An 18045-nucleotide genomic window follows, 5' to 3' on the forward strand; every position below is an offset into this window, starting at 1 on the left:
TCATGGCAATGAGATCCTGAAAATACTTCTCATGTACGGTGGAAATTTGATGGACCACCAATTTTTCATTTAAATTAGCTTTAAAAAAAAAGTGACCACAGACATGTTTCCCTATAAGGTAGATATTATGACTCACTTGCTTCTAATCAACAAACATCAGCACACCATGCTGTATTTCAGGAATGAGTGAGTTAGGATGGGTTATAAAGAAAAGAAGGAAGAAAAAGGAAATTGAATGAAAATTATATTTTAGAAGGAGAAGAGTAAGAGTTAAAGTTAAGAGGAGATATGTTCTGTGTCATCCTGGGCTCTACGTATAAAAACACAGTGGCTTCCCATTACATGTAAAGCAGATGTCCAGAGAGTTTCCTATTTTACATGATCTGATCTCACCTCCCTCCTCTCTCGTGTGCTCCTGATTTTCCAGCCACACTGGCTCTTTTTCTGGCAGACATGCCAACATCATTCCCATTATGATGTTCACAAGTGATGGTCCTTTTGTTTGCAAAACTCATCTTTAGATCTGGAGATGACTACCTGCTCTTTTATTATCACCCAGTTCTCTATCCAGATGCAAGGTCCTCGGTGTGTGAGCCAAAGCCACCCTCCCACAACATGTCCTTAACAGAGCAGCATCCAAACCCTTTCTTTCATTCATCCATCTGTTTACACATCGCCCATCTGGTTCTCCCAGTGTGTTTTAAGCTTCCTGAGGACAAGGACTCGATCTTATTCCAGAATGTCTCCTTGGTAGGCAGAGTAAGGTCTGACACCTAATAGGCACTTAATAACTATTTGCCTACTGACTATAACAGCGCAAAAGTATGTGCTTTTTGCAAAGTGATAAGAACAGTCTGTTCGGAAAGGTCTTTAAAAAGAGCAATTTATCACTGAAGAGCCCCAAGGTCCGGGAAGACAGTTCTCTTGTGCATTTCGGGTGCCTGAAGCCTTTGTCCCGTCGCTGCTGGATTCACTGACTACCCCAAGCTGCCAGTTACACCCAGTGCAGGACACGGGCCCCGAGGCTGGAGCAGGTCACAGAGCATCGGAAGCCTGGGGTCCAAGAATAATGAGATCCCAGACCTGAAGTGTTGCTGTATTCTCCTCTGTAAAATGAGCTAGAGTAATTAACTGCAGGACTCAAGGCTCTAATGTAAGTGAGACACTTGGGAACTCCACAATCCTGGGCGAGGAAGGGGTGTGGTGCTGATGAGAATTGATGGCGATTTGAGATCTGTCCTGAGGTCTTGAGCAGGAAGGTTCTGCAAGCGTGGAAGTTGGACGTTCTGCAGAGCCAAGTAAGAGTGCCCCTCTAATAATGGTTAGGAAATGCCCCTGATGTCCTCTGTTTTCTTTTAAAATCCTAACCTGTAGAATGTGACACAGACAACTATCATGCACCCTCTTCCCGGCTGGTGGTTAGCTTACACTAGTGCAGTAGGCAGAGCTGCAGCCCCTCGTCTGCAGCCCAGCCCCACAGCAGGACCGCAGGTCCTGCAGCAGATGCGTCATTGCTAGATGTGTGCTCAAGTCCTGTGCTTATTACACTGCACACAGCCACTGTGGTGAGACATGAGCTGAGGACCGAGCTCCAAAAAAACCAGTGGGATGGAGAAAGGCCTGTTACATATGATAAGGCATGGGAGAAGGGAGGTAGTGTCAGACAGGGAGGAACCTGGTGTGAGTGTGATAATCTAGAGTCAGGGGGGAAAGCTCAGGAAGAATGTACCCTTGGCGTTTGTTGTCAGGAGGAAAGGGCTAAGGAAAGGGGGGAAGTATGAGGCACAAGCCCTTTCCTGCTCCCCTCCTGACAAAGCCCAGAGGGCAGGAAAAGACCCCAGGGGGGCATTCAAAGGTGCCCTCTATGGGGAACGGAGGTCCACACAAACGCAGCCACAGGGCGACTCCAGTTGTGGCTCAAATATCATGGATCGCAGAGACTGGCGACCCTATAGGACAGAATGTGGTCACTTGGTTAATAAACACAATGCACAGAACTCAAAGGTCAAGTTCAAGTTTAGCAAAGCTCGCTGTGAAAACAGCATGGAGGGGAAAAATCCTTTTGTCAAATGTTTATGTAACACCAAACATAATGAGGAAAACAAAAAGTGAGTTTCAATTCAAAACCCATGACGCGAGGAAAGAGACATTTACACAGGGAAGGTGATAAAAATATCCCCTCTGTTGACAGAAAACCTTCTGGGCACTATTATTATGTTGAGTCGCTCTCCAAATGTAAATGTGCCCCCAAAGTGTGTGTCTAAGCCAATTCAGATGGAAGCCCTGCTTCTGCTACTAATCTAACAGGTTCTGGTTATCACGTCTGTCCCTTGGTACAAAGCAATATTCAGAATAAAATAGGCCTGCACATGAAAAGTAAGAGAGAGGATAGGTCAGTCAAAGTGGCAGGAAAAACATCAGGAAAGCTCCCCCAGACTAGCTTTTTTGGGGTGACTGGGCTGAGAAAGACTCAAGAAAATCCTCTCATTAAATCTTTAGGGCTCTGGATGGCAGGAGACCTGGGGGGAGAATGCACACATGCAGATGGGCGGCTGGGTCCCTTCACTGTCCACTATCACAACACGGTCATTGGCTCTACCTCAAAACAAAATAAAAAGTTTGCCAAAGAAAATCTTAATGGCTGTACACCTTTCCAGAATATACTCCCCAAAAAATAAATGAATAAGGTTCCGTCATTTTAATGAGAGGACAGGGAACACTGCCCTACCGCGCCTCCAACAATGTCTAGTCCGAGCTCTGACAGGCTCAGCAGAGAACACAGCCATAGAGGGTGTCAGAAGGCTTGACAAGGCATCCGATATGCTGCCACACAGGTCAGCACATTTTTTACTCTAAAGAGCTAGAGAGGGAGTATTCCGGAATTTGCAGACCAAGGATATTGTAGCTACTTACGTAAGAATTTTCACCATTTTTTACTTTCAAAATTTAAAACTTTATGAACACTGAAATTTTAATTTCACAAGTTTTCACATGTTCCAAATATTGTTCATTTTTTTAAACCATCTACGAACGTAAAATCCAATCTTAGCATGCTGGATAAAATCAGGCCAAGAGCGGGATTCACCTGAGGACCATAGTCTGCAGACCCCTTCTCTCGAGGGTGAAGAGATTGTGGGGCAGAAACAAGCCATCAGGTCAAGAAGATCTGAGGCTGGTTTCCTTTTCAAGTTTCTTTAAAATGCCATGAATATCACTGCCCTGAAACATCCCCAATTCCCCTTGCTTATAACAAAATCAGATTCTTTGCCTCATCCGCTAGGTTATGTTCACATCCTAGATTTTAATTTAAATAGCAGCCGCAGTGGTTGCCCTGGTTGTATACAATGCACACAGAGACCGGAGCGAAGTGGGAAATGCCTGGCTCAGTCTCCACTCCCGCGAGGAGCGATGGCAGTGGGAAAGCGCGTGATGGGAGCCGTGTGCTCTAGAGAGGCCAGGGGCCAGCAGCCGCCACGTGTAATGCTCTCCTGTTCTTATCTTGTAGGCTTTCATATCGGACTGGGCAAGACACAGCTAACTGTGACACATGCAGGAACAGTGCATGTATTATCTATAGGTATGTCAACGTTCTCCTCTTCCCGCTTTGTTATTTTGAGTGACAAATGGTGTTTACCCACGGATGCAAGAATCGTCTGGGGCCCCGCTGGGATGATGACATCAGACAAAAACAAGTCAAGAGCCTTTCCTGACCTTAATTCTAGGCAGCTTCTAAATAAGCAGCCTCAGGCAGAGAGTCACGGGGTGAGGGAGAGCGTGAACCCATGTATCTTGCAAATGCATCTTAGCGGCGTTTCCGAAATTGGTGTAAGTTTGACGGCTTGTTCCCTCAGAATCGATAATCGTGAACACTGTTCTGTGTGTTCCGCAACGGCTGTGAAATATAAGCCCTTCAGATGGTATAGATCAAAGGCTGCAAACCACACTGTATGTGCCAGGAGAACCACCGAAAACCCAGTATGCAGTCTGTTTCCTGCGAACTCAGCAGGATTGTGGCACTTGGGTTCCTTGGGAAATAATCCCCTGTCTAGGGCTTCCCTGCAGCTCAGCTGGTAAAGAATCCGCCTGCAAGGCGGGAGACCCCAGTTTGATTCCTGGGTTGGGAAGTTCCCCTGGAGGAGGGCAACCCACTCCAGTATTCTTGCCTGGAGAATCCCCATGGACAGAGGAGACTGGTGGTACAGTCCACGGGGTTGCAAAGAGTCAGACATGACTGAGCAACAAAGCCCAGGGCTCTGTGTCTGGTCTTACCATTTTTCGATTCCAAGTATATTTAGATTATTCACATTGACAAGAATTCAGCAGGAACTTTCAACAAGCAAAAACCATGTTAGGCTTTTGGCAATAATTTGGGATTTTAAGACACAATCACGACCTTCAGAGAACTTACTATGTTTTTTTTTTTTTTTTTCCTTTTTGGAAATGTAATTTTCATAAGCAAAATATGAGAGCAATAAGAGATGTTATGATTTTGTTCATTTTAAAAAAATTAACCCTGAAGAACAATTTTAGTTGATTGCCAAATTATCAAGAATAAAAAGAAGCTGTATAGTTATATCTCTAAGAATGTGTAAAGGAACCCCAATCTCAACCAAAAAAAAAAAAAAAAAAAACCCTTCTAAAGAGATCTTCACAGTTACCACTCTCTTATCAAGAAAGGGGAGACAGAAAAAGGGTATAAATGTCTTAATAATGGCAGGAAGCTCTCGTCCACACAGTCGTGGTCCCACCAAGTCTCCAGTCCAGACAGCGCATCCCAGATGGGGCCCCAGGCTCTTTCCAAGTCGAGCTGGATCACCGTGACCGCTGTGGTTGCGGCAGAAGAAAGCACAGGGCAGACAGGAGCTCCAGTCCCATCGTAGAGGTTCTCAACCCAGAGGGGTTTTGCCTCCCAGAGGACTTTTGGCAAGGACGGAGGGAGACGCTTTCAGCTGCCACAACTGGGACATGCTACATCGACTAGCTAGAGGTCAGAGCTTGCTGACATCCTGTAACACGTGGGCAGCCCCCACGACAAAGAGTCAGCCCACCCAGAATGTCAACTGTGCCACGCCTGAGAAAGCCTGCCTTGCAGGAACCACGGCCTGGTTCCGGGCTAGCAAAAGGCACACCCTAACTGCTAAGGCCTTGGGGCCGCCTGCAGGGAGCCGGGCCCCCTGCAGCAGCCCTGGCCCAGCCTCTCAGAGGCCTGGTGGCTCCCCACTGTTAACAAGGACGTGAAAATGAAGCCCCCATGCAAGAGAAGTCAAGCACTCTGAATATAAACCTATGGAGATGTCTTTTCACTACATTCATATTATGGGAGAAAGCTTTGAGTCCAACAGTGAAGGGATGTAAGTGACATAAAATGAAACGCCTGCACTCAACCAGTCAATTAGGCAAAGAAACAAAGAATCGAGAGCTCCTGGCAGAAATATCTTCACCAGTTAGCTTTTGCCACTCAGGAGCTAAAACGCCTCCAGTCTCCGTGCAACAGAGCAGAGTGGTCACAGATTTGGAAAGTGAGCTTGATGACATAAACCCATTGAACATGTTGTGGGTGATTGAAAGAAGAACGTATCTGGACACTCTTCAATGTAACTGAGGTAATTTAGATAAATTTAGCTGTATATCCAGAAGTAACTTACATTTAAAAAAAAAAAAGTGATATTCAAAATGATTCAACAATCAAGTGCAGGAATTAGCCTTGAGGGGTTACTGCTTAGATGTGGCTCACCCAGCAAGCTGTATGAACCCCAGGATACAGGCCAATGACAAATTTTTCATAAGAACTGGGAGTTCCAGCATCACAAGAATTTAACAAAATTTAGTAAGACTCACTTGGAGAAGGAAATGGCAACCCATTCCAGTATTCTTGCCTAGAGAATCTTGTGTCCAGAGGAGCCTGGTGGGCTGCTGTCCAGAGGGTCGCACAGAGTTGGGCATGACTAAAGAGACTTAGCGTGCATGCATGCATTAGAGAAGGAAATGGCAACCCACTTCAGTATTCTTGCCTGGAGAATCCCAGCGACAGAGGAGCCTGGTGGTTTGCCGTCTACAGGGTCTCACAGAGTCGGACACAACTGCAGTGACTTAGCAGCAGCAGCAGCAGTAAGACTCAGTCACCCGGTAGAGGGGTTGCAATCACTCGGCTCATCCTCTGCACACTGGGGAAACATGTACCTACTCACAGAGACCTCGTCATCAAAGACGTGATGGTAGAAGGTGGGCTGCAACCTCAGGAACTGGGCAGAGTAGGCACCCTCAACAGCCACACCACCCAACTGTCAGTTCCCTAAGTGCACTGAGCGTCCCAGGAGAGGCAGGACTAGAGAAAAACTGGAGTTTTCAATCTCTCTTTTGGGAAAGTATTTTAAAATACCCCGTTAGCACATGTGCGTGCATGCTCAGCTGCTCAGTCATGTCCGACTCTTTGGGACCCCATGGACTGTAGCCCGCCCGGCTCCTCTGTACATGGAATACTCCAGGCAAGAATACTGGAGTGGGTTGTCATTTCCTACTCCAGGGGATCTTCCCAACCCAGAGACTGAACCTGTGTCTCTTGTGTCTCCAGTACTGGCAGGCAGATTCTTTACCACCGAGCAGCAGGGAGACCCAACAGAGTGATCAACAAAAACAAAATTTTCTGACACCCAAACTTCTGCTGCAAAGGGAAGTTACTCTGAAGGCTTAATAGTAACATTTCAGCTGGACTCCCACTGCCCCACAAAAGCAGTCTTCGTGCTACAAATTCAAACAGAAATCTCCATATTATTACTAAGTCAAACACAGATACTCATCAAACTGTTTCCCAATTTTCCTATCACTTTATAGAGGATATAACTTAAAATTATAACCCTAAAATTGAACAGTTACTCTCAACATGGGTTATTAACATTAGCACGAGTTTTCTGAGCGCTAGAGATGATAAGAGGAGACAGCCCACTTCTGGTCCACTAATTGGAACACCCGTCAAAAATGAAATCATAAGCATGTTGTTTGAATTTGAATCATAAAACTTGGGGTCTCACATTTAAGGTTATGCCAGTCTTTTGAGGTGAGGACCAGATGTCTTCTGTGCCTGTGGTCACCCCAGCTAGACTTCCGAGTTATCTGCCACGAACCACACCCGCTTCCCTGCAGTGGAACATGGTCTTGAGACAGCATCTGAGTTCGGGAGCCTTCTGGGTGTCGATCCACCCCTCCGTTTGTCACACTCAGTACTTTGTAGCAGCCTCCTCGTTCCAGAGCATTTCACCCACAGAAATAATTCCCTCTTGCCTCCAGTGTAGTGGTTTATGTAACACTCAGATAAATTACATCATTTCGATGGTGAGAACAAACAGCATATGCAGATCCAAGCCCAGCGTCCTCTTGTTGAGCACACAGCTGGAGAAGTGAGGACAGAGGGTCAGGGATCAAAGACAGAGAAGTCTCTTTGCCAGGAGCATCCAGCCCCAGGTGGGTGGCAACACTGTCCCGGGGGGCACAGTGGTGGCTACTCCAGTCCTTACACTGCCATCAGAGCACCAAAGACGGATACAAGAGTGGTAACCGGCAGCTGTTGACACACCCAGATAGGAACCTTCCCTCACGGTTCTCTTTTGCCAAAAAAAGCATGGCAATTGGGGAAGAAGGGGGGATTCAGCCAGATGACGTCTTCGTGTTCGTCAGCCCTGTCAATCCTCAAATGTCAAATGCTCCCTGAAGAATAGAGGTTTCTTTGACAGAAAAGCATCCAGAACTCAATAGGGCAGAAGGACTCACCTGTCCAGGTAACCCTGCTGCACTGCAGTTGGGCAGGCAGACATCTCGGAGGTGAGCCAGAGGAACTGTCCAAATTGCAAAGGCTTTAAGAAAGAAGTGCCTCTTTTCTCATGGAAGAAACTGCAACGCCCCTCCATCAATTCCGGCAAGTACCTCTGTAGAGACAAGGCCATCGGGAGGAGACAGGTTCCAGCTCTGAGTCTCTGCAGTTGGCTCCATGCCTGGCTCCGGCAGCCAGGTCCTCAGCTATCAGGGCCTGCACCCTAGACTTCAGGAACGCTCTAGGGGCCCCCGGACCACCATCTCTGCTGCTCTTCCAGGTCCTTCCCGTAGGATGCCTGCGGCATCTCAGGACTGAAGAGGTGAAAGGAGTTTCAAAATGAAGACCTCCTCCAACGTCGGAGCCTGTGGTTGTCCCAGAGCCCAGGTGAACACAAGGGGCCCTAAGAGCTGCCAGTCTCTCCGTCTTGCAATTTGTCATACCTGCGTGCTGGCAGGCCCAGAGCCCTGGGGGTCAATGAATGTGACCCCGCCTGTCTTGCATTTACACATTGCTTTTCACCCGAAAACCAATTACTCTCTCCGAGCCGTGTAAGAATCCACCGTGTTGCCAGTAACACTTGGCCCAGGGACACGCAAAGGGGGTCGTGTCCAAGATGCGGCTGCCTGCCTGCATATTCAGCAACACAGCCCTTGAATAAACGCGTGCCTCTGCCAGGGATACGTATTTCTCTATAAAACAACAAGTCTGCCATGGAAATATACAGGGCATGGAGGGGAAAAAAAAAAAAATCAAAGGGACAAAAGATCTTGAAGCAATTTCAGGGGAAAGGGGACCACCAAGACCACAAGCAAAGGGTTGGAGACATCAACCTGCCTGGGACGGAAGTTTAGGTAGGGGGCCCCCAAGAGGTTAGGGCTCAGCTGCCATCCTCAGTCTTCAGAGGGGCGTCCATTAGATCTCTCAGTCCTGTGGGACTGCAGGAAGGGGTCGGGTAGGTCCTTTCTAGCTCTGAAATCCCATGAATCAGTGGTCTACAATAATGAAATGGATGGAGCTGAGAGCTTCACAGAAAACACATTGTTAGTCTCTCAGTCGTGTCTGACTCTGACACCCTGTGGAATGTAGGCCACCAGGCTCCTCTGTCCATGGCATTTCCCAGGCAAGAATACTGGAGTGGGGTGCCATTTCCTTCTCCAGGGGGTCAAACTGGCATCTCCTACATTGCAGGCAGATTCTTTACCACTGAGCCACCTGGGAAACCCAACAGAAAGTCTACTTGGAGATAAAAGTCTGGGCATTCACAGGCATTTCTCAACTGAAAACATCCATTCCTATATTGGCAAATCAATTTACATAGAGCCAAACATCCATCCTTGGGCAATGGGTTTGTTCCGCTTCCTAGATGTTGAAACTCCAAGCCTCCAAAGTGACATCTTCCATCCCTGGGAATTTGGAGGTGGTTAGCAAGACAACATTTTTTTTCCCCCCTAAAATGACACTCCTTCCATTGTGATCTGGACCAACTGTGAAATTCTAATTGAAGACCATCTCAGCATGAAACAAGATAACAAGAGATACAAGTTTTAGTTTTCTGTAGTAAAACTTTTTCTGACTTAACATCCATATTCCCTGTCAAAATAGGCTGTAATTATTTCAAAAAATGTTTGAAGGATAAATTACTAATATAATCTTTGCTCATAAGCAGTTGAAATGCTTTGTACCCACCCTATCTCGGTAAGTCTCTTGTCAGACTAATCTGATGAGTCATGCCAACTGATGACTCATCCTTTGTTCAGATTTTGCTTCAAGAAGGAACAATGCAACATACCATTTCCCCTGCTTAACTGAAGTGGTAAATTCGTAAAATAATACCACAACAAAATGGCCTGAATTCAAATGTGTGCATTGTGATGAGAAGAGCCTCTGCTAGCCTCAATTCAAAGGCTTTGGGGGAATAAAAGCGAGATTTAAAAGATAATGATGATGATGATTCAGATTAATTAAGTAGAAGCCTTACCAGAATTTCAAATCTTCCTGTAAAGTGTTAGAATTCCTACCATCAATACCTTCCGGAGGAGGAGGCTGCCCACACCTGCGTCCTCTCTGTATCCTCAGGGCCATGGCATGGCTGACCTCGAGCCACACTACTAATTATGCAGTGAATTCCTGGATGTACTCAGCACCCAAAGGGAAGGGAACGCTGCTGGTCTGCAGGTCACTTTGTTTTCAGCACCCCAGAGGGAGGCAGCTTGCAGGATGCCCTGTTGTCCATATCATATTTTCATCTTTTGATATGAGCCACTGATGGTCAAGAATAGACAAAATTTCAAACCACCATTTTGATAAAATACTCGAGTCCCTTCCATTCAGTGTTTGTATGCATTTCTTCAGCAAGCATTTTTCATGGAACTCCCAGGAGATGACGGGCTTGGCCCCGGACAACAGGAGACGAGGAATTGGTGAGCTGGCTGAAGACAGCCCCACAGAACCCCTGCCATAAGATCCCTATAACAATAGAGCGGTGACAACAGGGAGCCTTCTATTCCAAAGCTGAGGGCCACGGACCCAGTGAGGAAAGGCAGAGGACGGGGAGCCGAAGGAAACCAGGATGCTCCGGCGGGGGGATGGTGGACTCAGGAGATGGGACCACCTTGGAGGGGCACCACATTAGAGCGGGTCTAGATGCTAGAACACCTCTCCCATCTCCCAAGCTAGAGGGTTAGAAACAACCAGAGGGATCCAGGGGGATAAACAGCCAGAGCATTTCCAAGGATGGAAGGGGAGGGCTTGTGGCTGGCACATAGCATTCATCCTTACAGCAGCTGGGGAACTCTCCACTGTGCTGCAATCTTTAATTGCTTATCAAAGAGGCTCCCAGATTCTACAAGGTCTTCTCCAAAGAGACTGGAGGATTTCAGGAAAGACGAGAAAAATACTCTCATTTTATGAGACTGAAACAAGGATTTCACAGAATTAACGGTTTGCATTTTCTCAAATCGTCGATGGAAATTCATTGCATCATCTATAAGAACATAAACCTGAAGCTGCAAAGATCCCACATGAAATGTGCCTGGAAGTGTCGCTGATCCCAGAGCACTGCAAAAAGGGAGCTGGTGAGGGTGGCAGCCGTCAGGGCAGGCAGCAGGACTGGGCGTCTGGAGACTAATGAAGTCTTATTGTTAAGAGAGGTAATTGCATTTGTATGCAGAACTGGGGCCAGTGTTGGCCTGTCCAGAGCCCACTTGGAGTGGAATCTTTGCCGTCTTTGTCCTTTAGTGATTATCTCTTACTGGAAGTGGCTTCCAGCCCTGCTTCAATTACCACCACTTGTGCATATTAACTTCTTAAACAACATGAACTGATGTGGAGGAAATTAGCCTTTTGTCTAATACTTAGTGCTCTTGCCTAGAATTTACAGTGAGTGATGGGGCGGGAAGAGAGAATAGATTTCCCTGGAGAATATAATACCTTAGGTGATGTTGCTCTGATGTAAGGAAATATGTTTTAATAAAGTAAATTAAAAGTGAGAGGAAAAAAAAGTGATTTAACAGACCTCAAAATTCTCCCTGAAAATTCCCCAACCCAGTAATCCAAGCTTTGTCTGTTCTATTAGAATTCTATTTTTTCCCCCAGTATGTAAGGATTAGGTTTGAAGATCTTTAGTGACATTTTACTAACCTTTCGTATCAAAAATTCTAATGTGTAACTGAGTACAGCTGTAAAATTGAAAACTGATTTCTCATCTCAACATATTATTTGTAAAGCAATTAGTTAACATTTATTCAGCAGAGAAAGGCTAATTATACTGCCAGCCCTCCTCTTAAGACCCTCAAAAGTCAATATTAATGAGGTAGTCATCTATGTCCAAAACAGTGTGAAGGGGTTACGTTGTTAGTGTCATGAGCAAATCAGTGTAATTCATTTTTTAGACGACCGTGGAAATTTTCCTTTGGGGTAGATATAGCATCCGGTCCTTAAAGCAATGACCATGTAAAGTTCCTGGGTGACTCAATGACAGGAGAAGCCACCTGGAGTTGGCAGGGGTCCCTCAACTGAAACTTCTCCCCCATCAGCCTCCCTGAAGGTACTGGTCCCATAGACATCACATCTCTGGGGAGGCAGTGGAGAGCTTGGGGCTTCAGGCTGGTCACTGCTGACACCACAGGACATACACCGGAAGCTAATGTTCCTCTGGTCTGTCTGCTGAGAGCTGTCACGGGTCCATATCTTGGCTCTCTCTGCTCATGTCAGAACATGGGGAGCTCCTGAGAGTATCTTCAACTCGGGAGGCTTTGAGGAGCTGGGTTGCTTTGCATGTTAGCTCAAGCACTGTGACCCCAAGAAAGCATTCTTCCCTGAGCAGCAGACTGTCCATCCTCGGGATCCAGAACAGAAGACGGTGATGGCCAAGACCTCGGCTGACCTGACTCAGGTCACCTGGCTGGGCGCTTCAACCCTGGCACCTGCAGGACTCACTGCAAATGATTTTGGAGAGTCCTGTGTTCTCTCCTTTTAACTGCCCTTACCATCCATGTCCTGCCTAAAGATGTTTGTTCTTTTTTTTTTTTTTTTTAATTAAAAATGTGTGCTCTTTGTTGAGGCCAGGAACAGCAGCAGATTGGCAGTCCACATTTAATACTTATCCACCCCTTCTAAATATAATCTCTGATCTTGATGACTTGCTAGGAGTGTGGCCTCAGTTACGCTTGATACCACTCGTTAGTGATCTGGTCCCTTTCTTACCCAAGAAATTATTATGGGTAGAGGTTACAAACAGTATTTAGTCTTTCTGCTTTGACCTCTCTGTGGCTCGAAATTATGGGAGGCTCAAACACAGTTCCCTCATCCCTGTGCACCTGGCCAGCCCTCAGATTTGAGCTCTTAGCTGCAGCATGGGTGGTAAATCAGTCTTTCTACTCCAGAGGAAGTCACAGATAAGAAAGATACCAATGGTGGGGCTTCAGCCAAGCCTAAAAGGAATGACTATTCTCCTGTGTGGGCAGGACACGTAACAGGATGTATTCAGAAAGGTCACAGTCCAACTATAATTTTAGCTATTTCAGAGTATAATTTATAGCTAGCCAGCCAATGTTTTGCTTTTTATACCCATAATTTCTTTGCCATAGGATATCATGAAAAGGGGATAGATCTTATAGTTCAGGGATTAATATTACTGAATGCCCATTTATTTCTGGTATTTTAAATCTTACAGTGATTCTGTAAACTTTTATCATGCACCTACTGTGTGCGAGAGTGGTGGCAAAAGAGGTTCATTATAATGAATCATTTCTATGTTCATAGCCTTAATATTGGAAACGATCAGAATGAGATCCATGTACACATAACAGGTATATAACATGGGCACATTCTGTGTATATATGTTCATTTTTTAAAGATTTTTTGATGTAGACCATTTTAAAGTATTGAATTTGTTACAATATTGCTTCCGTTTTACATTTCGGTGTTTTTGACCCAAGAGGAACGTGTGATAGATCCTAGCTCTCCGACCGGGGATCAAACCCACATCCCCTGCATTGGAAGGTGAAATATTAACCACTGAACTGGCAGGGAAGTCCCCGTATGTCCCTTCTAATGAGTATTATAACTAGGGAACAAAGCAGCAGCATTCTGCCGAGAATGGAATTGATGGGATATGGGTTTAGGTCATCAGTTTATTTCAGTAAACCGAGATTCTGTGCTGAGCCTGTCACAGTATTAAAGGCACCACAGAAGACGCTGACGTCAACACAGCCTATCCCTCGATGAGTGAGGGAACTGAGAAAAGGCGCTACGATCAACATGAGCCAGAAGTGCTCTGGTGAACATGTGTAGAGACCCTCAGAAGTTGGTCCAGAGGGGTTTGGGGCAGGTATACGTGATGGGTCTGGAACATCCATGGAAGGAAGAGGCAACGGTGACCTAGGTGCACAGGATGAGCAGTCACGGGGTCTCAGGTTTTCCTAAGGTGGCTCGGGTACTTGGAAATCAGGTTAGGGTGGGGGCGAGGTGGAGAGAAGACACACTGGATGGCTGTTTCCGCAGCCAGAGTGAAAACAGCTGAAGGTCTGTGAGGGCAGAGGAAGTCCCCGGAGCTTGCTGAGAGGCGGCTGCCCCAGACCCAGCAGATGTGAGCGGGCGGGAAGGGCACGTCCAGCCAGAGCCAAGGTGCCCAGCTCGCCGGCTGAGTCTGGGAAGGACAGAGCAGGAGGCTGTGGAAACTACGCAATTCTGGACATGCTGGCTGGATGGGACTTGCCAGGAGTCACGTGGAGATGTGTCCGGGGAGGAGGATGGCTGTCTTGGGTCCTGGTTCTTCTACTCTCTGAAGGCACAGCTGGGGTCGTGTATGTAAACCCGTGCCCAGAAGTGAAAAGTGACCTGCCTGCTCCACCTGGCCTGCAAGGGGGCGCGCCTGACCTTCAGCTTCCTCTGAACAACGCTGTGTCCTCCTTGGGGCTATCAGACTTGATGTATTGTTCTGGGGACGCTGTCTGTCCCACCCAGGCCCACTGATGACAGCCTTCCCACACCCCAGCGAGCTGGCTGCCCTGGGCTTGCCCCAATTTCCACGCACATTTGGTGGCTCCAAGGAGCCCCCTGGCAGTGGGGGCATCTCCACCGTCACTTCCCAGCCCAGGAAGCTCCAGTGCCCGAGGATGGCACGATGTATCCACAGTGGCAGAGCGTGAGTCAGACAGAGCTGCACGGAGCCCCAATGACTGTGATCTGATGCAAAGAGAATGAAAAACAGAGGCCTCTGCTCCGCAGCCCACTGAGCCCTGCTGACACTATCAAGATTGGAGAAGTCAGACATCTCAGGTTTTCTTCCAGTCCAGGACACACACAAGTGCCTGGGAGCCAAACTCACCCGCTCTTGACTCTTCACGGCTACCCCCAGGGGGGGATGGAGAAAAGGATGCTCTATGTCCATTTCCCCTTAAATTAACTCGAGGAGCAGGCAGCAGCTTGCTTAGGCAACTGTGGCAAGGCTTGGGTATTTATAGGAGCAGCAGACGCCAGAGCGTCTGCAGAGACGCCAGGACCACGCTCCTCTGCAGAATCGTGTGACATCGTGGGGAGAAGCGTTACTACAAGCCCGGCAGAGATGCCGGGAGGACAACAAAGCCTGGGCCGGTGGCCAGAGCAGCCGGAAGTCCAGAGCAGATTTTTATTTCCTTGGAAATGGACAGAGTGATAATTCTGTTAGTGAAGTCCCTATACATAAAACTTCCATTTTCAAGAGAAAAAGACTAACCAAAGACGTGAGGTGTGTGTCCTCTGGACACACATACATCATACATCATACATCACAGGGAGTCCTGTACATGTGGCCATAGGTTTTAGTGGGCACGTCGGCCAGTGCGGCGTCACTGCCCACTCAGCTCTCAGAATGTGCATTTGGCTGGATGGATGCAGGCAAGGAAAAGAGAGATATAAAAGGTAAATACTAAAAGAACCCAGGGGTTCATATCTTGTAAACAGTTCAGGGACTGCTCCTGGATGACCCAGCACAGTCTTCAGGCTGCCTTTGAACTCAGGACCAAAGGAGAGAGCACGCAGGTTAGGTGAGGCTGGCTTGGCTCCAGCCCCTTCACACTCTGGCTCGGAACGTCCCGAGTCAGGACTTCTTCCAGAATGCTTATCCTCCGGAGGCGTGAGGGCTCAGCCTGCTGTACGCGTCCACTCGACAGCCCATCACAGACACCAGATCTCACCTGCAAGAGTCGGGCGGCACCACCAGTAGCCTCCTGCCTCGTGTGCGGCTGGACCCTGAGACCCCGGAGGTGGCAGGAAGCTGTGTAACCCCCCACGGAGTCCTAAGAGATGAGGCGAGCCCCAGAGGTCAGACTTGGAACACCGGGGGATGCGTCTCTGAGCTGGAGCTGGGGTGGCATGTCCCGCCACATGATGGACGCACGCCCCCTTGATGGAGCTTAGATGCGACATCCTGCCGAAAGCCACACCAGGGCCTGTAGCCCCCAGGGCAAGTGGGAAGGGACTCAAAAGATGCTCCTAGGATCTCCTTCGCAGAGCACAGCTGGCCATTGGCCAGCGCACCCTCGCACCCCACCCATCCTAAGATCTTACTGCAGACCCTCCCAGAAAAGAGAACGTCAGGAGTGGAAGTGGAGGCAGCAGGCTCTGAACAGATCCTGGTGTGCGATTTGCAACAGAAGTTTCAGAATCTTCTTCAATTAGGTTCAGACAGAAGACAGCCTGGCCACAGATTCCACTGGGAGAGGACTCCAGCGCCACTGCCTGGGGGAGAAGCCCTGGTTATCTTTATGAGGAGGGGGCTCGCCAGGGGGAAGAGCCAGGGGGCACCTCCAATATCATCAACCAAGACAGAGCAGCCCAGGGCAACTGGGATGAAAGCTGCTATGGGATTTGTGTTTTAAGGCTCATGTGTTAATTCAGTAAACATCACACAGGTGACTGCCGCGGCTCAGGCCCTGCTGTAGGTGCTGGGGGCAGAGACAGGTGGCATTCACCCCGGCACAGCGGCTCCGTTCAGGGGATGGAGACAAAATGATACAGAGCCAAATTCATAATCATGCATCATCGGTAGTGGGTGCAGAGGAAGAAGAAAGGACGGTTCTGGGGAACCTTGAAGAAGGTGCTAGAAGGTCAGAAGGCCCTGTGTGTCTGGGGACAGAGGGGTGAGGCGTGGCTGCCACCCCCGAGCCAGGACACGTGCCCCAGGCCGGGGAGAAAGTAACATGGTGACTGCGGCCCCACACCCAGCTCTGGGACGGTCACAGCCGCCACCGCCACCACTCACACAGGCAGCGTCCCCGTGATCAGGGTCCAGACCCAAAGCGAGGGCCGTTGCCCCTCCAGAGGCAGTGCCCCCATCCCCACTGCCAGGCCCCATCCGGACCGCTCACTATGTTAAACAGGGAGGCATGGGCACAGAGTCCAAGTGCCCTCGAGTGCCCACCGCTGGCTTCCGTCCAAGTCCTCTGAGCGAACAGGGGCAGCAGGTGCGGCTTTATCCTGGCCATTTGGCCACTGAGACTGAAGGGACATTTTGCCCTGTGTCAGCTAGAGTCAGCCAGACGATTAACCTTCGGCCACCGCCCTGTCCAGCCAGCTGTCTGCTTCTGACTCACCCCGCTGACCCGGTGAGCTCCCTCCTAAACGGGAAAAGCCCCACTGGACTGAGCCCTTTGCATCATTCTAATCTGACCGCAGGGCACGGCGCTCCATAGTCTGCCTGGCGGGTGCCGGAGCACCACCTGACAGGCAGGTGTGCAGTCACCTGGGGCAACAGATGGGGAGGGAGGTGCCGGGCTCAAGGTCACCTCGCTCCAGGGCACTCCAGGTCACTCCCCGCACAAAGAAACTGCTCTGGACGGCAGCTTCTTGGGCACAGGGGACTCCAGACAGGAGTCAGCTGACAGATGAAGTCGAGTCATCTTGTTAACAAGGACTCAGATTAGATTATGCTGTGATTACATGGTTCTGCGGTGTGATAAATTGGTTAATAACAGGATTCCCACTGTAGATGCTTAATGGGAATTCAATAATTACAGGTACCAGAACTGTACCGTTGGCCCAGGAAATGCTAGTGCCCGCCCTCTGATCTAATAACACGAAAGCTATTTGGGCCTATTGAGATGGTTATGATCTGGAGAACACGCTTTCAGTACTAAACCTGGACAGATACTAGCCTTGACAAAACGACTCTTTTGTGCCTACGCTACCATATTGGATACCATAACATCTCACAGACTCAATGGCAAGGTTCTTGTTTTCTTTGTTAAATGTCCAAGTCAAAGAACACTTTCATAGATTGTTGCCATTATACAATTAGTGACCAACAGATGATAAGGAGAAAGTAATATTTGAATCGCATTTTATAGTTTAGGAAGTTTTTATTTTTCAAGGGAGACAGTACGGGAGGATCCTTATCGCTTTCCAGTGAAATATCAGAGCAGCCATTCTTATACCCCTTTAAGCGAAGGGGACTGAACCTTGAGGAGGTGAAGGGGTTTATCTGAGCTCCCCTGTCCCACACCCCCACCACAGCATCAAAGGGGAAAGCCACAACGGAGATCCCCGTTCTTCCTACTGAAATGATAGCCAAGGCTCGCGTTTCACAAAGGCAGCGTGTCCTGAGGTTTGCACTTTTCACAACTGTCCCCAAGAGGAACCAAACCTCCATCAACCCCTGTTGTAGACTAGCAGGTCATGAGTTCACGGGGTTTTATTCTATTTCCTATAAACTGCAGCATAATGCAAAGAGGCCATTTCAAATGAAGGGGGGGAAAATC

General features: G+C 48.3%; 2 protein-coding genes across 4 annotated transcripts in view; one reads left to right on the forward strand and one right to left on the reverse strand.

Moving 5' to 3' along the window:
- The window catches only part of DOCK1 (dedicator of cytokinesis 1), a 554660-nt gene that overhangs the window by 313442 nt on the left and 223173 nt on the right, over window positions 1–18045 (reverse strand). The window lies entirely within an intron of this gene.
- Window positions 1–18045, forward strand: part of INSYN2 (inhibitory synaptic factor 2A) — a 62371-nt gene that overhangs the window by 40308 nt on the left and 4018 nt on the right. Inside the window, exon 3 of one of the 2 annotated variants that reach the window (XM_027528653.1) lies at window positions 3506–3577. The exons of the other annotated variant lie outside the window; for it this stretch is intronic. Coding sequence (XP_027384454.1) covers window positions 3506–3577 — 72 coding nt within the window. The remainder of the gene's footprint in view (window positions 1–3505; window positions 3578–18045) is intronic. 2 annotated transcript variants of the gene reach the window in all.

This window comes from Bos indicus x Bos taurus, chromosome 26, assembly GCF_003369695.1.
Source record: "Bos indicus x Bos taurus breed Angus x Brahman F1 hybrid chromosome 26, Bos_hybrid_MaternalHap_v2.0, whole genome shotgun sequence".
In the NCBI taxonomy this organism is placed as follows: domain Eukaryota; kingdom Metazoa; phylum Chordata; class Mammalia; order Artiodactyla; family Bovidae; genus Bos; species Bos indicus x Bos taurus.